Source organism: Pseudophryne corroboree, chromosome 4 (assembly GCF_028390025.1).
Source record: "Pseudophryne corroboree isolate aPseCor3 chromosome 4, aPseCor3.hap2, whole genome shotgun sequence".
In the NCBI taxonomy this organism is placed as follows: domain Eukaryota; kingdom Metazoa; phylum Chordata; class Amphibia; order Anura; family Myobatrachidae; genus Pseudophryne; species Pseudophryne corroboree.
Window position 1 is genome coordinate 871,657,697 of NC_086447.1, and position 25,937 is coordinate 871,683,633.

Here is a 25,937-nt window from a genome sequence, read left to right on the forward strand (position 1 = left end):
TAACATAACCCTTATGTAAGCAACAACTATATACAAGCCTTGCAGAATTTGTCCGCACTGGGACGGGCGCCCAGCATCCTCTACGGACTAGGAGAAAAAGATTTACCGGTAGGTTTAAAATATTATTTTCTCTTACGTCCTAGAGGATGCTGGAGATTCCGTAAGGACCATGGGGTTTATACCAAAGCTCCAGACCGGGCGGGAGAGTGCGGACGACTCTGCAGCACCGACTGAGCAAACGCAAGGTCCTCATCAGCCAGGGTATCAAACTTATAGAACTTTGCAAAAGTGTTTGAACCCGACCAGGTAGCTGCTCGGCAAAGCTGTAAAGCCGAGACGCCTCGGGGCGCCGCCCAAGAAGAGCCCACCTTCCTTGTGGAATGGGCCTTTACCGAATTTAGTAACGGCAATCCTGCCGTAGAATGAGCCTGCTGAATCATGTTACAGATCCAGCGAGCAATAGTCTGCTTTGAAGCAGGAGCGCCAACTTTGTTGGCTGCATACAGGACAAACAGTGCTTCTGTTTTCCTAACCCGAGCCGTCCTGGCTACTTACATTTTTAAGGCCTTGACCACATCCAGGGACTTGGAATCCTCCAAGTCTCCCGTAGCCACAGGCACCACAATAGGTTGGTTCATATGAAATGAAGAAACCACCCGAGTCCTCAACTCTGCTCTATCCACATGGAAAATCAAATAGGGGCTCTTGTGAGACAAGGCCGCCAATTCGGACACCCGACTTGCAGATGCCAAGGCCAACAACATGACCACCTTCCAAGTGAGAAATTTTAATTCAACCGTTTGAAGAGGTTCAAACCAGTGAGACTTCAGGAACCGTAACACCACGTTAAGGTCCCATGGTGCCACTGGGGGCACAAAAGGAGGCTGGATGTGCAGCACTCCCTTTACAAAAGTCTGGACTTCTGGGAGAGAAGCCAATTCCTTCTGAAAGAAAATTGACAGGGCCGAAATCTGTTCCTTAATGGAGCCTAATTTTAGGCCCATATCCACTCCTGTCTGTAGAAAGTGGAGAAAACGGTCCAGATGGAAATCTTCCGTTGAAGCATTCATGGCTTCACACCAAGATACATACTTCCTCCAGATACGGTGATAATATTTCGCCGTCACCTCCTTCCTAGCCTTTATCAGAGTAGGGATGACTTCCTCCGGAATACCTTTCCCAGCTAGGATTCGGCGTTCAACCGCCATGCCGTCAAACGTAACCGCGGTAAGTCTTGGAACACGCAGGGCCCCTGTTGCAACAGGTCCTCACTGAGAGGAAGAGGCCATGGATCTTCTGTGAGCATCTCCTGAAGATCTGAATACCAGGCCCATCGAGGCCAATCTGGAACAATGAGTATTGTTTTCACTCTTTTTTGTCTCATGATTCTCAATATTTTTGAGATGAGAGGAAGAGGGGGGAATACATAGACCGACTGAAACAACCATGGTGTCACCAGGGCGTCCACCGCTACTGCCTGAGGGTCCCTTGACCTGGCACAATACCTCCGAAGCTTCTTGTTGAGGCGGGACGCCATCATGTCTATGTGAGGAATTCCCCAAAGACTTGTTATCTCTGTAAAAACTTCTTGATGAAGTCCCCACTCTCCTGGATGGAGATCGTGTCTGCTGAGGAAGTCTGCTTCCCAGTTGTCTACTCCCGGAATGAAGACCGCTGACAGAGCGCTTACGTGATTTTCTGCCCAGCGAAGAATCCTGGTGGCTTCCGCCATTGCCACTCTGCTCCTTGTCCCACCTTGGCGGTTTACATGAGCCACGGCTGTGACGTTGTCCGATTGAATCAGAACCGGTAGGTCGCGAAGAAGATTCTCCGCTTGTCGTAGGCCGTTGTATATGGCCCTCAACTCCAGGACGTTGATGTGTAGACAAGCCTCCTGGCTTGACCATAGCCCCTGAAAATTTCTTCCTTGTGTGACTGCTCCCCATCCTCGGAGGCTCGCGTCCATGGTCACCAGTACCCAGTCTTGAAAGCCGAACCTGCGACCCTCTAGAAGGTGAGCAATTTGCAGCCACCACAGGAGAGACACCCTGGCCCTGGGGGACAGGCTTATCTTCTGATGTATTTCTAGATGGGACCCGGACCACTTGTCCAGGAGGTCCCACTGAAACGTCCTTGCATGAAACCTGCCGAAGGGGATGGCCTCGTAGGATGCCACCATTTTCCCCAGAACACGAGTGCATTGATGAACAGACACTCTTTTTGGTTTTAGCAGGTCTCTGACCATGTTCTGGAAGTCCCAGGCTTTTTCCATCGGGAGAAAAACCCTCTTCTGACCCGTGTCCAGAATCATGCCTAGGAATGATAGTTGAGTCGTTAGAATCAATTGTGACTTTGGCAGATTGAGAATCCAACCGTGGTGTTGTAGCACTCTCAGGGAGAGCGACACGCTCCTCTGCAATTGATCTCTCGATCTCGCTTTTATCAGGAGATCGTCCATGTATGGGATAATTGTGACTCCCTGCCTGCGCAGGAGCACCATCATCTCCGCCATCACCAAGGTGAAAATCCTCGGGGCCGTTGAAAGCCCAAACGGCAACGTCTGAAACTGGTAATGACAATCCTGTACAGCGAATCTCAGGTACGCCTGATGAGGGGGGTAAATGGGGACATGAAGGTATGCATCCTTTATGTCGAGTGACACCATAAAATCCCCCCCTTCCAGACTGGAGATCACCGCCCGGAGCGATTCCATCTTGAATTTGAACTTTTTCAAGTACAGGTTTAGGGATTTTAGATTTAAAATGGGCCTGACCGAACCATCCGGCTTCTCGAACCCAGCAGCCCAACGTCTCTTTGAGCATCCCTCATATATAAGACCGCGTCTTTAATGTGACCTAAGGTCAATAAAATGGTATCCCAGTCTAGGGTATCAAGGTCAGCTGACAAGTTATCTGTCCAAGCTGCAACTGCGCTACATACCCATGCCGATGCTATTGCCGGTCTGAGTAAAGCACCCGTATGCGTATAAATAGATTTTAAAGTAGTTTCCTGCCTGCGATCAGCAGGATCCTTGAAGGCTGCCGTGTCTGGAGACGATAGCGCCACCTTCTTGGACAGGAGCGTTAAAGCCTTGTCCACCCTGGGTGAGGATTCCCAACGTACCCTGTCCTGTGCAGGGAAAGGATACTCCATAAGAATCCTCTTGGGAATCTGCAGCTTTTTGTCTTGAGTTTCCCAAGCTTTTTCAAATAACTCGTTCAGCTCATGAGATGTGGGAAAGGTTACCTCAGGTTTCTTTTCCTTATACATGCGCACCCTCGTGTCAGGGACAGAGGGGTCATCTGTGATATGCAAAAAGAGGATTTTGGTACTTACCGTTAAATCCATTTCTCTGAATCCTCTAGGGGACACTGGAGTCCTATACAGTAGGGGTGTGAAGCTTGCAACCGGAGGTGTGGCACAATCTAAAATTAGCATTGTCTGCACAGCCGGCTCCTCCCCCTTCACATCCCTCCTCCCTCAGTTTTGAAAATTTGACTGAGAATAGGACATGATACTATAGCACATGGCGAGGAACCGTACCGTACAACATATCAAACAGCAACCAATAACTCTTAACCGAATAACTAACGCTGTTTGTACGAACTGTTTGAACAAGAACTTTGAACACAGCAGGTTGACAGCACAGAGGCGGGCGTCCAGTGTCCCCTAGAGGATTCAGAGAAATGGATTTATCGGTAAGTACCAAAATCGTCTTTTCTCTTACATCCACTAGGGGACACTGGAGTCCTATACAGTAGGGGACGTCCCAAAGTTATCCCCCAGGGAGGGAGTGCTGTCAGTGGCCTGCCAAACTAAACGTCCGAACTTAGATTCTCCGGACGCAAAAGTAGCAAACCTGTAAAATTTCGCGAACATGTGGGCTAAGGACCACATCGCCGCTCTGTAAAGTTGAGTAGTGGAAGTACCGCTGGCAGCCACCTATGAGGCACCCACTGATCGGGTGGTATGAGCACCCGTCTGAACCGGAACCTGTTTGCCACAGGAAATATAAGCTTGCCGAATGGTAAGTCTAATCCAGCTAGACAAAGACTGCTTAGATGCTGGCCAAACCTTCCTAGGCCCATCATAGAGAACAAACAAATGGTCCGACCTTCTGAAGGACGACGTAACTTGTACGTATTCCCGTAAAGCTCGGACAACATCCAAGGACACGTCCCCATCTGTGAGACCCTGGAAAGATGGGACCACAATTGGCTGGTTTACATGAAACAACCGTAGGTAGGAAATCTGCCCTCGGACGGAGTTCTGCCCTACCCCCATGAAAAATTAAAAAGGGACTCTTATACGATAAGGCTCCCAACTAAGAAACCCTCCTGGCCGAAGCCAAGGCAAGCAACAGTGAGACCTTCCAAGAGATATATGTCAGGCCTGTTCTTGCTAACGGCTCAAAAGTTGGAGATCTCAAAAATTCCAACACCAAATGTAAGTCCCCCGGCGCAGTGGGAGAACGAAAAAGGGGGTGGTCTCCTCAGAACCCCCTGTAAAAAGGTTTGAATCCCCTGCAAGGATACTAACCGCTGTTGAAACAGGATAGAGAGCCGAAATTTGAACCTTCAGTCCTACATCTAGCCCGGCCTGAAGGAAAAGGAGAAGTCTGGATATGTGGAAGTTCTGTGAACTCCACCCACGTTCCTGACACCCTTCCATGTACGTCTTCCAAATCCTGTAGCAGTGCATGGCTGTGACCTGCTTCCTAGTGGCAAGCATCGTAGGAATGGCCGTTCCAGGTATCCCTCCGTTACGTAAGATCCGGGTTTCAATAGCCACGCTGTTAAACGCAGCCTGTTTAGGTCTGGGTGTGGGAATGGTCTCCGAGACAGCAGGTCCTCACTCTGAGGCAACTGCCAAGGATCTGCCGCTAGTAACCCTCGCGGGTCGGAGTACCCACTCACTGCGGGGTCCATTTGGTGCAATCCGAATTGCCCACACTCGTTCTCGTTTCACCCCGTTTCAGAACCCTGGGTATGAGTAGGAAAGGTGGAAAATGTAAACCCTCCCTGTAACATCAAAGACGTGTTAATGCGTCCACTCCTTCTGCTGCTGTATCTCTTGTCCTGGACAATGATTTGGGCAGCTGATGGTTTTGTCGAGACGCCATTAGGTCTACTTGAGGTAGACCTCATCTCCTCACCACCATGTCTAAAATCCGTTGATGTAATCACCACTCTCCCGGATGCATGGCCTGGCGACCGAGATACTCTGCTTCCCAGTTCTCCACACATGGAATGAACACTGCCGGATGATGTTCTGCCTTTCTGCCTACAATAAGATTCTTGTGGCTTCCTTTAACGTTCCTCCTTGACGGTCTATGTAAGCCGTCGACGTGACATTGTCCGACTGTATACTTAAGTGTTGACCCATGACGAGGTCTTCGGCTAAGAGAAGCGCCGTGTAAACTGTTCTGAGTTAGAGGATGTTTATGGGCAGGCTGTTTTCCAGTAACGTCCATCTGCCTTGAAACTGATGTTCCTCTAAGATGGCACCCCAACTTCTGAGACTGGCGTCCGTTGTCAGGATCCTCCAATCCCAAATGCTGAATCTCTTGCCTGCTGCGAGATTCCTGTGCAACGACCACCAAATTAAGGAGGTTCGCATGCGCGGTGTAAATCGGATTCTTCGATGCAGAAGCCAATGCGAAACCGCTCCCTGAGCAATGAGGTTCATCTGGAATGGTCGAGAACGAAGTCTGCCGTACTGGAGAGCTTCGAACGACGCCACCATCTGCCCGAGAAGTTGCACACAGAGGTTTAGAGAAACCGTTTGTGTCCTCAGTACCTGAGCCACTACTCTCTGTAGGTCCTGGACCTGATGATCAGTAGATAGTTTAGATAAAGTATAATCGTGACCCCCAACAGTCTCAATCCTGCAACCATGATTGCCATGATCTTCGTAAAGATTCTTGGGGCTGATGATAGGTCGAACGGCAAGGCCCAGAATTGGTAGTGATCGGTCACCAGTGCGAAACTTAAGTAAGCCTGGTGAGGAGTCCAGAGTGAGATATGCAGATATGCATCCTTTATGTCCATGGATACCATGAATTCGCCTTGTTCTAAGCCTGCAATGACCAACTGGATTGTTTTCATCCTGAATTTGCAGCTCCTTAGAAACTGGTTTAAAACTTTGAAATTAAGTATCGGTCCGACCGTCCCGTCTGGCACGACAAAAAGAGTGGAATAGAAAAGCCTTCCTTCTCTGCGAGGCGGGAACTGGGATAATGACCTCTGACCATAGCAATTTCTGAAGTGCTGTTAGTAGTGCCTTCTTTCTGAGGGTACCGAGGCAATCCTGTTGTAAACAAACTGACTGAGGTCTCTGTTGAAAATCCAGTCTGTACCCCGGGAAATTATGTTGTTTATCCAAAGTTCTGGTGAGGTCTTGGCCCAGATGTCCCGAAACCTTTCCAGACGCGCGCCCATTAAGGGGGACCCCAAAAGAGATGGGAGGTCGTCATGCCACGGTCTTGTCAGCAGGTTTATCCTGCTTTCTGGTATTTGACTGTGAGCGGCCTCTACCTCTGCCTCGACGTGCTTGTGTACCAAAACCTCTTCCTTAGGCTTGAAAGGACTGTGATCTAAATGAATTAGACATTGGTCCCGAATAACCTCTCCTAACCTGTGGAGTGGTTCTCGTATAAGGAGTAGGTAGAAAGGTGGACTTCCCTGCTGCAGCTTGCGAAATCCACTTGTCCAACTCTGGACCGAAAAGCATTTCACCCCCAAAGGGGATGGGTTCTACCGCCTTCTTGGTGTCAGAGTCTCCTTGCCATTCTCTTAGCCATCAAATCCGTCTAGCCGATATGGCCGATGCAGAGATGCGCTATCCTGCTAATATCCTTTCAGGCTTGACACCGGTATGAAGCGGATTCTGGAATATGTTCCGCCAGTTGGGTAATATCTTCCAAGCTATTTTCCTCTTCAATAGCCTGTACAATACGTCCAGACCATGCTCCCATGGCCTTGTTAACCCAAGCACAGACGATCGTAGGTCTCCGTGCCTCCTCTGCTGCTACGAAAATTCACTTTAAAGCGGTCTCAACTTACAATCGGAAGCATTTTTTTAAAGCCGTGATATTAGGTATTGGTAAGATTGTCTTCCTTGACAACCTTCCTAGGGAAGCATCCACTACTGGCGGAGTCTCCCACGTATCCATTACACCTTTAGGTAAAGGGTAAGTTACCCGAAACCGCTTTGGAAATTTAAAGCGTTTATCAGGTTGCTTCCAAGCCTCTGAGATTGGAGAGATGTAGGAATGGGAAACACAGCTGAATGCGTTTTTTGTTTGTTTTTTGGAATCGGATTAATTGGAAATCCTCTAGCTCCTTAACTTTTTCCACTTTAAAGTATAGGATCTCTTCTACCACGTCAAAGTAAGGAATCAATACCCGCGATTGCCGTGTCCTCTTCTGGAGAATCGGCGTCTAGGTTAGATTCAATCATCCTCTGATTCTGGTACAATAGGAAGAAGTCTTTTAACTACCTTGCGCACATTTGTTTCTGCTTGTGCGGGCGGTGTTAACCTGATGAGAAATTCTTTCATCGTTCTTGAGAGTCCCGCAGCCCATTGTGATTGGTGCTTGCGTGATTCCGCCATCTCCTTGGAGATTTTATCTGCAAGGTCTTTCACCTATGACCTAGACTGAGCACTGCTCCCAGGTGTAGCGTCCTTGTCTGGAGTCGCACACCCCGGAGCTGCCAACACGCGTGCTCGTTTTGTTACCTTTCGTACAAACATAACAGGTCTTGGTTGTTTAAACCCCCTACCAGGGTACTTACGCAGTGCTTTCCCCTTTAAACTAGGAAAAGAAAGACTGCGGCAGATGACGGAAGCAAAGGTATCGGATCCGGCTGGAATTACCCTTCCCTCTCATGTATTGCAAAAGAAATAGGACAAGAATAAATAAATTAAAAAATTAAATAAAATAAATAATAATTAAAAACACCAGCCGACCAAGTTGTATCCACCTGCTTCCTTGTATTTTCTACAGGATCTTTGTAATAGAAGTCCGTTTGAAAACATAAATGTAAAGTAAAAGTATTTGTTCAGGAGTTTCTCAGTATTTTTCGCTAATATCTACTTTTCCCAGCAGAGGGAGCTATTGCGACATTATAACATCCCTCTTGGTACCTATACGAGGGGGAAGGAACGGCGCCACTTAGAAATAATTAAAATGTCCGTCACTGAAGAATTTTGGGAACTTCCTTTCTATGCCTAGGTAAACTTATAAGTAATGCAGCCTGTTACCAATATATATATACATGCTGCTAATGTAACGCTTGTTATACGTGCACTGCAGAACGGCATCAGGAAACACTAACCTCCGCAGTGTCAGACCAGTCCCCACTGTCGCACTTCCACTCGATGATGCAGTGGCAATACTAAGGCAGGCGTTCTGTTGGCTGCAGCAGTCTCTCACGCGGCTGAGAGATCTCCCCAGCAGCGCGGAATTCACTGCAGCGTCTCTGCCCCCCACCGCGCGCGCTCCGGGACCGCTCTGACTAAGTCTCGTAGCGACGCTTTGCTAGTGTCTCCCCACACGCGCTGCATGATCCGGCTCTACTCCGGGTTCGCTAGCGACGCTTGTCAGAGGCTGTTTAGTATGGGGGATTAGTCATATCCCCCCGGCGCGCTCTTCCAGCCCCGCTCAGTCTCTGCTCGCTGGTGACCGCTGCGCCGCTGTGGTGACCTAATGATTATTTGACCGGGGGGAAAAATAAATAAAAACCTAACATGGGCCCTTTATCATACAACCAGTACTCACTGTGCCTGGATTAGAGGATCTCCTGTAGAGAGATGCAGATCCCTTCAATAGGGATCATTGTCTCTCCCATATTAAGCAGCCTTGTCCCCCTTTTGTTAGGTTGACGCAGCCCTTATTACAGATTTTTAGATTTTGTTTGTAGTCAGGAGCTCAAGTGCTCCATGTGTTGTGCCTCCAGCACAATTTTCAAAACTGAGGGAGGAGGGATGTGCAGACAAAGCTAATTTTAGATTGTGCCACACCTCTGGTTGCAAGCTTCACACCCCTACTGTATAGGACTCCAGTGTCCCCTAGTGGATGAAAGAGAAACATCTTTTATTGCAATAATCATATAATTAATACTTTTGGCCACCCTTGGGTGCAACCTCGCATCATCGTAGTCGACACTGGAGTCAGAATCCGTGTCAGTATCAGTGTCTGCTATTTGGGATAGGGGACGTTTTTGAGACCCAGAAGGGCCCTGTGACCCAGTCGAAGCCGTGGATTGACTCCCTGCTTTTTCCCTGGACTCTGCTTTGTCCATTCTCTTATGTAATAAGGTCACATTTGCATTTAAAACATTCCACATGTCCATCCAACTATGAGTCGGCGTTGCCGACGGAGACACCACAATCATCTGCTCCACCTCCTCCTTAGATGAGCCTTCCGCATCAGACATGCCGACACACTCGTACCGACACCCCCACACACACAGGGATATAGTTATAAGGAGGCAGTTCCCCAATAAGGCCCTTTGGAGAGACAGAGAGAGAGAGAGAGAGAGAGAGAGAGTATGCCAGCACACACCCAGTGCCAACTGACACTGGAAACAACTTCCCAGATAATAAAGCGCATATATATATATATATATATATATATATATATATATATATATATATAATTAACTGTGTAATACACTCACTGCGCCTACCAGTAACCCCCCCCCCCCCCCTTTCCAGCCCTGTGTCACAGTGTTCAGCAGGGGAGAGACCGGGGAGCCAGCTTCTCTGCAGTTCTCTGTGGAGAAGATGGCGCTGGTTAGTGCTGAGGGACCAAGCTCCGCCCCCTACAGCGGGCTTCGGTCCCGCTCAAATGTATAAAACTGGCGGGGAATTTTTATAATCACTGCCTCCGCAGCCCATATACATATAAATGCCAGACTTAGAGGTTTTTATTGCTGCCCAGGGCGCCCCCCCTGCGCCCATCAGTGCCTGCTAGTGTGTGTTGTGTGTGGGAGCAATGGCGCGCAGCGTTACCTCAGTGAAGATCTGAAGTCTTCTGCCGCCTAAGAAGTCTTCTTTTCTTCTTATACTCACCCGGCTTCTATCTTCCGGCTCTGTGAGGAGGACGGCGGCGCGGCTCTGGGACGAACGGCGAGGGGAAACCTGCGTTCCGACTCCCTCTGGAGCTAATGGTGTCCAGTAGCCTAAGAAGCAGAGCCTATCATTTAAGTAGGTCTGCTTCTCTCTCCTCAGTCCCACGATGCAGGGAGCCTGTTGCCAGCAGTGCTCCCTGAAAATAAAATACCTAACAAAATTCTTTTTCCGAGAAACTCCGGAGAGCTCCCCTGTAATGCACCCAATCTCCTCTGGGCACAGGATCTAACTGAGGTCTGGAGGAGGGGCATAGAGGGAGGAGCCAGTGCACACCCATTCTAAAGTTCTTTATAGTGCCCATGTCTCCTGCGGAGCCCGTCTATACCCCATGGTCCTTACGGAGTCCCCAGCATCCTCTAGGACGTAAGAGAAAAATATTGGCTAAAATGACCTTCAGGCTGTGTGTATAAGGTGTATATGTAACATAAATGCATTCTGTGCTTAGACTTAGGTCCCATCACCATGATATCTCATTATGGTATGCAATTATTCCAAAATATGGAAAAATCCGATATCCAAAATACCTCTGGTCCCAAGCATTTTGGATAAGGGATACTCAACCTGTACATGTATTTAAGCCACTATACCAAATCTAGGAATATAAAAAAATAAGATTTTACTTACCGATAAATCTATTTCTCGTAGTCCGTAGTGGATGCTGGGACTCCGTCAGGACCATGGGGATTAGCGGCTCCGCAGGAGACAGGGCACAAAAATAAAAGCTTTAGGACTAGGTGGTGTGCACTGGCTCCTCCCCCTATGACCCTCCTCCAAGCCTCAGTTAGGATACTGTGCCCGGACGAGCGTACACAATAAGGAAGGATTTTGAATCCCGGGTAAGACTCATACCAGCCACACCAATCACACCGTACAACCTGTGATCTGAACCCAGTTAACAGTATGACAAACGTAGGAGCCTCTGAACAGACGGCTCACAACAATAACAACCCGATTTTTTTGTAACAATAACTATGTACAAGTATTGCAGACAATCCGCACTTGGGATGGGCGCCCAGCATCCACTACGGACTACGAGAAATAGATTTATCGGTAAGTAAAATCTTATTTTCTCTGACGTCCTAGTGGATGCTGGGACTCCGTCAGGACCATGGGGATTATACCAAAGCTCCCAAACGGGCGGGAGAGTGCGGATGACTCTGCAGCACCGAATGAGAGAACTCCAGGTCCTCTTTAGCCAGGGTATCAAATTTGTAGAATTTTACAAACGTGTTCTCCCCCGACCACGTAGCTGCTCGGCAGAGTTGTAATGCCGAGACCCCTCGGGCAGCCGCCCAAGATGAGCCCACCTTCCTTGTGGAATGGGCCTTGATAGATTTAGGCTGTGGCAGGCCTGCCACAGAATGTGCAAGTTGAATTGTGCTACAAATCCAACGAGCAATCGTCTGCTTAGAAGCAGGAGCACCCAGCTTGTTGGGTGCATACAGTATAAACAGCGAGTCAGATTTTCTGACTCCAGCCGTCCTTGAAATATATATTTTCAATGCCCTGACAACGTCCAGCAACTTGGAATCCTCCAAATCGCTAGTAGCCGCAGGCACCACAATAGGCTGGTTCAGGTGAAACGCTGAAACCACCTTAGGCAGAAACTGAGGACGCGTCCGCAGTTCTGCCCTGTCCGAATGGAAAATCAGATATGGGCTTTTATACGATAAAGCCGCCAATTCTGACACTCTCCTGGCTGAAGCCAGGGCCAGTAGCATGGTTACTTTCCATGTAAGATATTTCAAATCCACCGATTTGAGTGGCTCAAACCAATGGGATTTGAGAAAATCCAAAACTACATTAAGATCCCACGGAGCCACTGGGGGCACAACCGGGGGCTGTATATGTAGTACTCCTTTTACAAAAGTCTGGACTTCAGGAACTGAAGCCAATTCTTTCTGGAAGAAAATCGACAGGGCCGAAATTTGAACCTTAATGGACCCTAATTTGAGGCCCGTAGACAATCCTGTTTGCAGGAAATGTAGGAATCGACCCAGTTGAAATTCCTCCGTCGGGGCCTTCCTGGCCTCACACCACGCAACATATTTTCTCCAAATGCGGTGATAATGTTGTGCAGTCACCTCCTTCCTGGCTTTTACCAGGGTAGGGATGACCTCTTCCGGAATGCCTTTTTCCCTTAGAATTCGGCGTTCAACCGCCATGCCGTCAAACGCAGCCGCGGTAAGTCTTGGAATAGACACGGTCCCTGCTGAAGCAGGTCCCGTCTTAGAGGTAGAGGCCACGGATCTTCCGTGAGCATCTCCTGAAGTTCCGGGTACCAAGTTCTTCTTGGCCAATCCGGAGCCACGAGTATCGTTCTTACTCCCCTTTGCCGTATAATTCTCAGTACTTTTGGTATGAGAGGCAGAGGAGGAAACACATACACTGACTGGAACACCCACGGTGTTACCAGAGCGTCCACAGCTATTGCCTGAGGGTCTCTTGACCTGGCGCAATACCTGTCCAGTTTTTTGTTGAGGCGGGACGCCATCATATCCACCTTTGGTTTTTCCCAACGGTTCACAATCATGTGGAAGACTTCTGGATGAAGTCCCCACTCTCCCGGGTGTAAATCGTGTCTGCTGAGGAAGTCCGCTTCCCAGTTGTCCACTCCCGGAATGAACACTGCTGACAGTGCTATCACATGATCTTCCGCCCAGCGAAGAATCCTTGCAGCTTCTGCCATTGCCCTCCTGCTTCTTGTGCCGCCCTGTCTGTTTACGTGGGCGACTGCCGTGATGTTGTCCGTCTGGATCAACACCGGCTGACCCTGAAGCAGGGGTTTTGCCAGGCTTAGAGCATTGTAAATCGCTCTTAGCTCCAGTATATTTATGTGAAGAGACATCTCCCGGCTTGACCACACTCCCTGGAAGTTTCTTCCCTGTGTGACCGCTCCCCAGCCTCTCAGACTGGCATCCGTGGTCACCAGGACCCAGTCCTGTATGCCGAATCTGCGGCCCTCTAACAGATGAGCACTCTGCAACCACCACAGAAGAGACACCCTTGTCCGTGGAGACAAAGTTATCCGCTGATGCATCTGCAGATGCGATCCGGACCATTTGTCCAGCAGATCCCACTGAAAAGTTCGTGCGTGGAATCTGCCGAATGGAATCGCTTCGTAAGAAGCCACCATTTTTCCCAGGACTCTTGTGCATTGATGCACAGACACTTTTCCTGGTTTTAGGAGGTTCCTGACAAGTTCGGATAACTCCCTGGCTTTCTCCTCCGGAAGAAACACCTTTTTCTGAACCGTGTCCAGAATCATTCCCAGGAACAGCAGACGTGTCGTCGGGGTCAATTGAGATTTTGGAAAATTCAGAATCCACCCGTGCTGTTGCAGCACTACTTGGGTTAGTGCTACTACGTCCTCCAGCTGTTCTCTGGACCTTGCCCTTATCAGGAGATCGTCCAAGTAAGGGATAATTAATACGCCTTTTCTTCGCAGAAGAAACATCATTTCGGCCATTACCTTGGTAAAGACCCGAGGTGCCGTGGACAATCCAAACGGCAGCGTCTGAAACTGATAATGACAGTTTTGCACCACGAACCTGAGGTACCCTTGATATGAAGGGCAAATTGGGACATGCAGGTAAGCATCCTTGATGTCCAGGGACACCATAAAGTCCCCTTCTTCCAGATTCGCTATCACTGCTCTGAGTGACTCCATCTTGAACTTGAATTTTTGTATGTACAGGTTCAAAGATTTCAGATTTAGAATAGGTCTTACCGAGCCGTCCGGCTTCGGTACCACAAATAGTGTGGAATAATACCCCTTTCCCTGTTGTAGGAGGGGTACCTTGACTATCACCTGCTGAGAATACAGCTTGTGAATGGCTTCCAATACCGTCGCCCTGTCTGAGGGAGACGTTGGCAGAGCAGACTTTAGGAACCGGCGAGGGGGAGACTTCTCGAATTCCAACCTGTAACCCTGAGATACTACCTGCAGGATCCAGGGGTCCACCTGTGAGTGAGCCCACTGTGCGCTGAAATTCTTGAGTCGACCCCCCACCGCCCCTGAGTCCGCTTGTAAAGCCCCAACGTCATGCTGAGGGCTTTGCAGAAGCCGGGGAGGGCTTCTGCTCCTGGGAGGGAGCTGCTTGGTGCACTCTCTTACCCTTTCCTTTGCCTCGGGGCAGATATGACTGTCCTTTTGCCCGCTTGTTCTTATAGGAACGAAAGGACTGCGGCTGAAAAGACGGTGTCTTTTTCTGTTGGGAGGGGACCTGAGGTAAAAAGGTGGATTTCCCGGCTGTTGCCGTGGCCACCAAATCCGATAGACCGACCCCAAATAATTCCTCCCCTTTATACGGCAATACTTCCATATGCCGTTTGGAATCCGCATCACCTGACCACTGTCGCGTCCATAAACTTCTTCTGGCAGATATGGACATCGCACTTACTCTCGATGCCAGAGTGCAAATATCCCTCTGAGCATCTCGCATATAAAGAAAAGCATCCTTTAATTGCTCTATAGTCAATAAAATACTGTCCCTATCCAGGGTATCAATATTTTCAGTCAGGGAATCCGACCAAACCACCCCAGCACTGCACATCCATGCTGAGGCGATGGCTGGTCGCAGTATAACACCAGTATGAGTGTATATACTTTTCAGGGTAGTTTCCAGCCTCCTATCAGCTGGATCCTTGAGGGCGGCCGTTTCAGGAGACGGTAACGCCACTTGCTTTGATAAGTGTGTGAGTGCCTTATCCACCCTAGGGGGTGTTTCCCAGCGCGCCCTAACCTCTGGCGGGAAAGGATATAATGCCAATAACTTCTTTGAAATTAGCAGTTTTCTATCGGGGTTAACCCACGCTTCATCACACACTTCATTCAATTCCTCTGATCGAGGAAAAACTACAGGTAGTTTTTTCAGACCCCACATAATACCCCTTTTTGTGGTACTTGCAGTATCAGAGATATGCAAAGCCTCCTTCATTGCCGTGATCATATAACGTGTGGCCCTACTGGAAAATACGTTTGTTTCTTCACCGTCGACACTAGATTCGGTGTCCGTGTCTGGGTCTGTGTCGACCGACTGAGGTAAAGGGCGTTTTACAGCCCCTGACGGTGTCTGAGACGCCTGGACAGGTACTAACTGGTTTGCCGGCCGTCTCATGTCGTCAACTGATTTTTGTAACGTGCTGACATTATCACGTAATTCCATAAACAAAGCCATCCATTCCGGTGTCGACTCCCTAGGGGGTGACATCACCATTACCGGCAATTGCTCCGCCTCCACACCAACATCGTCCTCATACATGTCGACACACACGTACCGACACACAGCAGACACACAGGGAATGCTCTTATCGAAGACAGGACCCCACTAGCCCTTTGGGGAGACAGAGGGAGAGTTTGCCAGCACACACCCAAGCGCTATAAATATATAGGAACAACCCTACAGAAGTGTTGTTTCCTTTATAGCAGCTTAATATATCAATATCGCCAAAAAAGTGCCCCCCCTCTCTGTTTTTTTTTTTTTTTTACCCTGTTTCTGTAGTGCAGTGCAGGGGAGAGTCCTGGGAGCCTTCCTCGCAGCGGAGCTGTGCAGGAAAATGGCGCTGTGTGCTGAGGAGATAGGCCCCGCCCCCTATTTCGGCGGGCTCTTCTCCCGGTGTTTGTGAGACCTGGCAGGGGTTAAATACATCCATATAGCCCCAGGGGCTATATGTGATGTATTTTTAGCCAGAACAAGGTATTATCATTGCTGCCCAGGGCGCCCCCCCCCAGCGCCCTGCACCCTCAGTGACCGCTGGTGTGAAGTGTGCTGACAACAATGGCGCACAGCTGCAGTGCTGTGCGCTACCTCATGAAGACTGAAAAGTCTTCTGCCGCCGGTTTCTGGACCTCTTCACTTTTCGGCATCTGCAAGGGGGTCGGCGGCGCGGCTCCGGGACCGGACTCCATGGCTGGGCCTGTGTTCGATCCCTCTGGAGCTAATGGTGTCCAGTAGCCTAAGAAGCCAATCCATCCTGCACGCAGGTGAGTTCACTTCTTCTCCCCTAAGTCCCTCGTTGCAGTGAGCCTTTTGCTAGCAGGACTCACTGAAAATAAAAAACCTAATAACTTTTTCTAAGCAGCTCTTTAGGAGAGCCACCTAGATTGCACCCTGCTCGGACGGGCACAAAAACCTAACTGAGGCTTGGAGGAGGGTCATAGGGGGAGGAGCCAGTGCACACCACCTAGTCCTAAAGCTTTTATTTTTGTGCCCTGTCTCCTGCGGAGCCGCTAATCCCCATGGTCCTGACGGAGTCCCAGCATCCACTAGGACGTCAGAGAAAATAAGAATTTACTTACCGATAATTCTATTTCTCATAGTCCGTAGTGGATGCTGGGGACTCCGAAAGGACCATGGGGAATAGCGGCTCCGCAGGAGACTGGGCACAAAGTAAAAGCTTTAGGACTAGCTGGTGTGCACTGGCTCCTCCCCCTATGACCCTCCTCCAAGCCTCAGTTGGGATACTGTGCCCGGACGAGCGTACACAATAAGGAAGGATTTTGAATCCCGGGTAAGACTCATTACCAGCCACACCAATCACACCGTACAACTTGTGATCTGAACCCAGTTAACAGCATGATAACAGAAGGTGCCTCTGAAAAGATGGCTCACAACAACAATAACCCGATTTTTGTAACAATAACTATGTACAAGTAATGCAGACAATCCGCACTTGGGATGGGCGCCCAGCATCCACTACGGACTATGAGAAATAGAATTATCGGTAAGTAAATTCTTATTTTCTCTAACGTCCTAGTGGATGCTGGGGACTCCGAAAGGACCATGGGGATTATACCAAAGCTCCCAAACGGGCGGGAGAGTGCGGATGACTCTGCAGCACCGAATGAGAGAACTCCAGGTCCTCCTCAGCCAGGGTATCAAATTTGTAGAATTTAGCAAACGTGTTTGCCCCTGACCAAGTAGCTGCTCGGCAAAGTTGTAAAGCCGAGACCCCTCGGGCAGCCGCCCAAGATGAGCCCACTTTCCGTGTGGAATGGGCTTTTACAGATTTTGGCTGTGGCAGGCCTGCCACAGAATGTGCAAGCTGAATTGTACTGCAAATCCAACGAGCAATCGTCTGCTTAGAAGCAGGAGCACCCAGCTTGTTGGGTGCATACAGGATAAACAGCGAGTCAGATTTTCTGACTCCAGCCGTCCTGGAAACATATTTTCAGGGCCCTGACTACGTCCAGCAACTTGGAATCCTCCAAGTCCCTAGTAGCCGCAGGCACCACAATAGGTTGGTTTAAGTGAAATGCTGAAAACACCTTAGGGAGAAATTGAGGACGAGTCCTCAATTCCGCCCTGTCCGAATGGAAAATCAGATAAGGGCTTTTACAGGATAAAGCCGCCAATTCTGACACGCGCCTGGCCCAGGCCAGGGCCAACAGCATGACCACTTTCCATGTGAGATATTTTAACTCCACAGATTTAAGTGGTTCAAACCAATGTGACTTTTGGAATCCAAAAAAAAAAACTACATTGAGATCCCAAGTGCCACTGGAGGCACAAAAGGAGGCTGTATATGCAGTACCCCTTTTACCAACGTCTGAACTTCAGGGACTGAAGCTAGTTCTTTTTGGAAGAAAATGGACAGGGCCGAAATTTGAACCTTAATGGACCCCAATTTCAGGCCCATAGACACTCCTGTTTGCAGGAAATGTAGGAATCGACCCAGTCGAATTTCCACCGTCGGGCCTTACTGGCCTCGCACAACGCAACATATTTTCGCCAATTGCGGTGATAATGTTTTTGCGGTTACATCCTTCCTGGCTTTGATCAGGATAGGGATGACTTCATCCGGAATGCCCTTTTTCCTTCAGGATCCGGCGTTCAACCGCCATGCCGTCAAACGCAGCCGCGGTAAGTCTTGGAACAGACAGGGTCCTTGCTGGAGCAGGTCCCTTCTTAGAGGTAGAGGCCACGGATCCTCCGTGAGCATCTCTTGAAGTTCCGGTTACCAAGTCCTTCTTGGCCAATCCGGAGCCACGAATATAGTGCTTACTCCTCACCATCTTATCAATCTCAGTACCTTGGGTATGAGAGGCAGAGGAGGAAACACATACCCTGACTGGTACACCCACGGTGTTACCAGAGCGTCTACAGCTATTGCCTGAGGGTCCCTGGACCTGGCGCAATACCTGTCGAGTTTTTCCCAACGGTTTATAATCCTGTGGAAGACTTCTGGGTGAAGTCCCCACTCTCCCCGGGTGGAGGTCGTGCTGAGGAAGTCTGCTTCCCAGTTGTCCACTCCCGGAATGAATACTGCTGACAGTGCTATCCCATTATTTTCCGCCCAGCGAAGAATCCTTGCAGCTTCTGTCATTGCCCTTCTGCTTCTTGTGCCACCCTGTCTGTTTACGTGGGTGACTGCCGTGATGTTGTCCGACTGGATCAACACCGGCTGTCCTTGAAGCAAAGGTCCTGCTAAGCTTAGAGCATTGTAAATGTCCCTTAGCTTCAGGATATTTATGTGAAGTGATGTCTCCAGGCTTGACCATAAGTCCTGGATATTCCTTCCCTGTGTGACTGCTCCCCAGCCTCGCAGGCTGGCATCCGTGGTTACCAGGACCCAGTCCTGAATGCCGAATCTGCGGCCCTCTAGAAGATGAGCACTCTGCAACCACCACAGGAGGGACACCCTTGTCCTTGGTGACAGGGTTATCCGCTGATGCATCTGAAGATGCGACCCGGACCATTTGTCCAGCAGGTCCCACTGGAAAGTTCTTGCGTGGAATCTGCCAAATGGGATTGCTTCGTAGGAAGCCCCCATTTTACCCAGAACCCTTGTGCATTGATGCACTGAGACTTGGCTCGGTTTGAGGAGGTTCCTGACTAGCTCGGATAACTCCCTGGCTTTCTCCTCCGGGAGAAACACCTTTTTCTGGACTGTGTCCAGGATTATCCCTAGGAACAGAAGACACGTCGACGGAACCAGCTGCGATTTTGGAATATTGAGAATCCAATCGTGCTGCCGCAACACTATCTGAGATAGTGCTACACCGACCTCCAACTGTTCCCTGGATCTTACCCTTATCAGGGAATCGTCCAAGTAAGGGATAACTAAAATTCCCTTCCTTCGAAGGAACATCATCATTTCGGCCATTACCTTGGTAAAGACCCGGGGTGCCGTGGACCATCCCTACGGCAGCGTCTGAACTGATAGTGACAGTTCTGTACCATAAACCTGAGGTACCCTTGGTGAGAAGGGTAAATTTTGACATGAAGGTAAGCATCCTTGATGTCCCGAGACATCATGTAGTCCCCTTCTTCCAGGTTCGCAATCACTGCTCTGAGTGACTCAATCTTGAATTTGAACCTCTGTATGTAATTGTTCAAAGATTTTAGATTTTAGAAGCGGTCTCACCGAGCCGTCTGGCTTCGGTACCACAATAGTGTGGAATAATACCCCGTTCCCTGTTGCAGGAGGGGTACCTTGATTATCACCTGCTGGGAATACAGCTTGTGAATGGCTTCCAAAACTGCCTCCCTGTCCGAGGGAGACGTCGGTTGGAAACGGCGAGGGGGAGACGTCTCGAATTCCAATATGTACCCCTGAGATATTACCTGAAGGATCCAGGGGTCTACTTGCGAGTGAGCCCACTGCGCACTGAAATTCATTGAGAACGGGCCCCCACCGTGCCTGAGCTTGTAAAGCCCTAGCGTCATACTGAGGGCTTGGCAGAGGCTGGAAAGGGTTTCTGTTCCTGGGAACTGGCTGATCTCTGCAGCCTTTTTCCTCTCCCTCTGTCACGAGCAGAAAAGAGGAACCTTTTGTCCGCTTGCCAACAAAGGACTGCGCCTGATAATACGGCGTCTTATTTTGAGAGGCGACCTGGGGTACAAACGTGGATTTCCCAGCTGTTGCCGTGGCCACCAGGTCTAAAAGACCGACCCCAAATGTCCCCTTTCAAAGGCAATACTTCCAAATGACGTTTGGAATCCGCATCACCTGACCATTTTACTGGTAGAATTGGACAACGCACTTATACTTGATGCCAGTCGGCAATTATTCCGCTGTGCATCATGCATATATAGAAATGCATCTTTTAAATGCTCTATAGGCAATAATATACTATCCTTATCTAGGATATCAATATTTCCAGTCAGGGAATCCGACCATGCCAACCCAGCACTGCACCTCCAGGCTGAGGCGATAGCTGGTCGCAGTATAACACCAGTATGTGTGTAAATACCTTTTTTTGGATACCCTCCTGCTTTCTATCAGCAGGATCCTTAAGGGCGGCCATCTCATGAGAGGGTAGAGCCCTTGTTCTTACAAGCGTGTGAGCGCCTTATCCCCCCTAGGGGGTGTTTCCCAATGCATCCTAACCTCTGGCGGGAAAGGGTATGCAGCCAATACTTTTTAAGAAATTATTAATTGTTATCGGGGGGAAACCCACGCATCATCACACATTTTATTTCTCAGATTCAGGAAAACTACAGGTAGTTTTTCCCTCACCGAACATAATACCCCTTTTTTGGTGGTACTCGTATTATCAGAAATGTATAAAACATTTTCCATTGTCTCAATCATGTAACGTGTGGCCCTACTGGAAATCACGGTTGTCTCTTCACCGTCGACACAGGAGTCAGTATCCGTGTCGGCGTCTGTATCTGCCATCTGCCTGACGGCCTATGAGACGTCTGGACAGGCACAAGCTGAGTAGCCGGCTGTCTCATGTCAACCACTGTTTTTTTATATAGAGCTGACACTGTCACGTAATTTTCAACAGTACATCCACTCAGGTGTCGACCCCCTAGGGGGTGACATCACTGTTACAGACACTCTGCTCCGCCTCCACATCATTTTCCTCCTCATACATGTCGACACACACGTACCGACACCCAGCACACACACAGGGAATGCTCTGATAGAGGACAGGACCCACTTAGCCCTTTGGGGAGACAGAGGGAGAGTTTGCCAGCACACACCAGAGCGCTATATATGTATAGGGACAACCTTACAATAAGTGTCTATCCCTTATAGCTGCTTATATCTGTTATTTTGCCAAATAAGTGCCCCCCTCTCTTTTTTACCCTGTTTCTGTAGTTGCAGGATGCAGGGGAGATTCTGGGAGCCTTCCTACCAGCGGAGCTGTGTGGGAAAAATGGCGCTGTGTGCTGAGGAGATAGGCCCCGCCCCCTTCACGGCGGGCTCTTCTCCCGCTTTTTACTGGAAAACTGGCAGGGGTTAAATACATCCATATAGCCCAGGAGCTATATGTGATGTATTTTTTGCCAACTAAGGTAAATTCATTGCTTCCCAGGACGCCCCCCCCCAGCGTCCTGCACCCTCAGTGACCGGAGTGTGAAGTGTGCTGAGAGCAATGGCGCACAGCTGCAGTGCTGTGCGCTACCTTATGAAGACAGGAAAGTCTTCTGCCGCCGATTTATGGACCTCTTCTTGCTTCAGCATCTGTAAGGGGGCCGGCGGCGCGGCTCCGGGACCCATCCATGGCTGGGCCTGTGATCGTCCCTCTGGAGCTAATGTCCAGTAGCCTAAGAAACCCAATCCACTCTGCACGCAGGTGAGTTCGTTTCTCTCCCCTAAGTCCCTCGATGCAGTGAGCCTGTTGCCAGCAGGTCTCACTGAAAATAAAAAACCTATTTAAACTTTTACTCTAAGCAGCTCAGGAGAGCCACCTAGATTGCACCCTTCTCGTTCGGGCACAAAATCTAACTGAGGCTTGGAGGAGGGTCATACGGGGAGGAGCCAGTGCACACCAGCTAGTCCTAAAGCTTTTACTTTGTGCCCAGTCTCCTGCGGAGCCGCTATTCCCCATGGTCCTTTCGGAGTCCCCAGCATCCACTAGGACATTAGAGAAATAAAAGGATACCAACACAACCCTTCCACCCCCTACACCCCAATCTCCCCCCCCCCCCCCCCCAAAAAAAAAAAAAAAAAAAACCCTGCAAAACATCCTGCATCCCTCCTTAGCTATGCCAAGAACAGGATTTCCATCTGGTCCCCCACCAGCTGACAAGTCTAATGGTCTATCTTTCTCCAGCTGAGACACCGATATTGTTGACGTCCACTAACCAAGAGATCAGCCATAGAATACCTACGTGTGTGTGCACAATTATCCCCACACTATTTGTGTAGGGAGAAATATACACACTTCCAGGCGCCAGTGACCAGCAGGAGAAGGAGATTAAATGATGGTGCAGGCTGCTGCCCCTATTTATAAGGGTAATTGTACCCCTTACAAAAAACAAACCACAAAGAACACAGGGGATGAGACCAATCCCTGTGAAAAAATAGTGCGCTGTCTGCACCAGTCAAAGAGACAGATATTAATCACTAATAAATTATTCTCAAAATAACATTATTTATTTGTTAAAATAATTCCTTGGATAGCTATCACATGTATATACTTCATCAATACATATTAGATGTAGCAATTGCATAACACATAATAACGAGAAAAAAAAAAAAAAAATCTAAAAAGGACTAATAAAAATACAATCAGTACTGAGAATTAGCAAGGCTAATGCTTGCATCCAATGAAAAACAGCTGTTTAATTAAAATGTCCACTGGGCTATAATCGCCAGTAATTTATAGTGTCCTCTGGACTAGTTTAAACCAGACTGGTTTATCTTCAAACTCCATACGCATTCATGAGTCTCAACTTTATATGATGATTTAGATAATGTGTGCACACACTGATATATTGAAATAGGTGATCAGCCATAGAGCTCCGAAAATTGATCACCGAGTGCTATTGCCGATCACAAAAGTAATAAAGAACTGCGCCCTTACCCCACGCAGCCCGAGTATAAGAGAACTTTGCCCTCACCCTAAGCGGCCCCAGTATAAGAGAACTATGAACTCACCCCACGCAGCCCGAGTATAAGAGAACTTTGCCCTCACCCTAAGTGGCCCAAGTATAAGAGAATTATGCCCTGACCCCATGCTGCCAGAGTATAAGAGAACTATGCCCTCACCCCATGCTGCCCGAGAAAACAGAACTACGGCCTCATCCCATGTGGCCCGAGAACAGAGTAATACATTCTCGCCCAATGCGGCTCAAGCACAGTGAACTATCTGCTCCCCATGCAGACCAAGAACTACCCCCTCCCTATGTGGCCTGAGAACAGAGAACTATCCGTTCCACATGATGCCAGAGAAAAGAGAACTACCTGCTCCACATGAGGCCCAATAACAGAGAACTACCAGCTCCACGTGCAGCCTGAGAAAAGAGAACTACCCGTGCCCACTAAGCCTGAAAGCAGAAACAGTGGATTAAACTCGCTTTTAATTCCTTGTTGCTATATACTGTATATAAACGGTAATATAACTATATAAATAATAGCCCATGGCAGTTCTTTGGGTAGTTCTAAGGAACAATGTTAAAAAATAAAATAAAAAAAGCCCCTTGGATGGTATATAATGCAGCGCCTCATCTTTCCCTGTATCTTCTAGTGACTTCCCAAATGGTCTCTAAACATTGGCAACAAAGTGGGTGGTAAACCTGGAGTGCCATGGAGTATTTAGCAGAAAAGGAATGAATGTGCGAGAATAATGCACGGTTTTCTACTTCAATAATCTACAGAAGCCCTTACAATGGGATGTACTCAAGCAATATAAAAGGGCTACAAGACACCCACATAACCAATGAAAAATTCCCTTCCTCCGCATGACCCAAGTGTAGAAAATTCCCTCCTTCCATGTGGTCAGAAAGCGTTCCACTACACGTGGCATGCGTGCGGAAAATTTTCCCTCCTTAGCTGATCTGAGAATGAGGACCATCTTGAAATTTCACGAGTATATATATTATTTATAAATTCAAGACATAAAATATAAAAATTTTAGCAATGTTACTGAAATATAGAGACATTACTCACAGTTGAAAAAGTTATTGAAATCCTCATCGCTATCAAAGTCGAGGCGAGAATATTCACAGCTCGAACTATCATTCCTGGAAGGGAAGCCCACCTGACAAAATTATTCAAAAAAAAAAAAATGGAACAAGAACATAAATTTACCGGCGAACTCGAACTAAGGGCAGAGGTGAAAAAATAGGAATTTAATACCTACCGGTAATTCCTATTCTCCTAGTCCGTAGTGGATACTGGGGTCTTGTACTTTGGTACCATGGGGTATAAACTGGGTCCACTGGAGCCTGGCACTTTCAAACTTTTAATGTATGTATATGTGTGCTGGCTCCTTCCCTCTATGCCCCTCCTACTAGACTCAGTCTTGGAAAACTGTGCCCGAGGAGACAGACATAATATGAGAGAAGAAATAATACAACAGCCGTGAGGCAACAAGCCAACACACAACCCTGAATGAAAGGGGGTCGCTAACCTGAACAGAGGGTAGCAATACCAACCTAAACCGGATAGCACGGCTATCCAAACAATAAAATGGGGCCGCAACGTCGGTCCAACCAAATACTTACACAGGTAAGCAGGAACGAAGCACTGAGGTGGGCGCCCAGTATCCACTACGGACTAGGAGAAAAGGAATAACAGGTAGGTATTAAATTCCTATTTTCTCTTACGTCCTAGTGGATACTGGGGTCTTGTACTTTAGTACCATGGGGAAGTCCCAAAGCTCCCAAACGAGTGGGAGAGTGCGGAGACCACTCTAAAACCGCCTGACCAAACTGAAGGTCATCCTTGGCCAAGGTATCGAACCTATAGAATTTGACAAACGTGTTCGAACCAGACCAAGTTGCAGCTCGGCACAATTGGAAGGCCGAGACACCCCAAGCAACCACCCAGAAAGAGCCCACCGACCTCGTCGAGTGGGCCTGAATAGACGGCAAAGGCAGAGCCGCCGAAGCATAGGCTTGTTGAATGGTCAACCAGAGCCAACGAGCAATAGATTGGTCGGCCAGCCTGTAAGCAATCTTGGAGGCATCATAAAGGACAAACAGCGAGTCAGATTTCCGATGACGGGCCGTCCTTTTGACATACATTTTCAGAGCCCTGACCACATACAAGGACTCAGTACCAATGGAAGTGTCCGATAACACTGGAACCACAATAGGGTGAAACACCACTTTCTGCAAAAACTGAGGACGGGTCCTAAGTTCCGCCCTGCCTGCATGAAAAATCCAGGATAAGGCCCTTAATTCATAGACACGCCTGGCAGACGCCAAAGCCATTAACATCACCGTCTTTCAGGTGAGAAATTTCAACTCCACCCTATGTAAGGATTCAAACCAATCCAATTTGAGAAAAGAGAGAACCACATAGAGGTCCCACGGAGCCGTGGGAGGTACAAAGGGTGGTTGCATATGAAGAACACCCTTCAGAAAAGTCTGTACTTCAGGCAACATGGCAAGCTGTTTCTAGAAGAAAATAGAGAGCCCCGAAATCTGTACTTTGATGGAGCCTAAGCGTAGGCCCATATCCACTCCCGCTTGCAGGAAAAGTAGAAAACGACCAATTCTAAATTCAACGGGATACACCTTTCTACTTTCACACCAGGAAATATACCTTTTCCAGATACAATGATAATGTTTTGACATAACCATCTTCGTGGCCTGGACCATGGTGGAAATAATCAGAGAGGGAAGACCCTTTCTCGCTAGAATCTCCCTCTCAACTTCCAAGCCGTATACCCCTTTCAGACTGACAGAGCCGGGTCACACCTGGGAATGTGTTCCGGGACGCATCCCGGGATTAACCCCTTTCAGACTGCACTTAGACCTGGGATCGACCCGGGACAGCCCCATTCACACTGATCCCGGTGAAATCCCTGCAAATGCATATGTGTCATTAGAAATGGACATTTTTCTGGCCAGCCCCATTCTTTTTTCGGTTGTTGTCATGCACCTTCAAG

At 48.6% G+C, this 25,937-nt stretch overlaps 1 protein-coding gene across 1 annotated transcript in view; it reads right to left on the reverse strand.

Moving 5' to 3' along the window:
- XPO5 (exportin 5) overlaps positions 1 to 25,937 on the reverse strand; it is a 109,901-nt gene that overhangs the window by 45,160 nt on the left and 38,804 nt on the right. Inside the window, exon 12 of the mRNA XM_063918791.1 lies at positions 23,990 to 24,080. Within this exon, the coding sequence (XP_063774861.1) occupies positions 23,990 to 24,080 (91 nt within the window). The remainder of the gene's footprint in view (positions 1 to 23,989; positions 24,081 to 25,937) is intronic.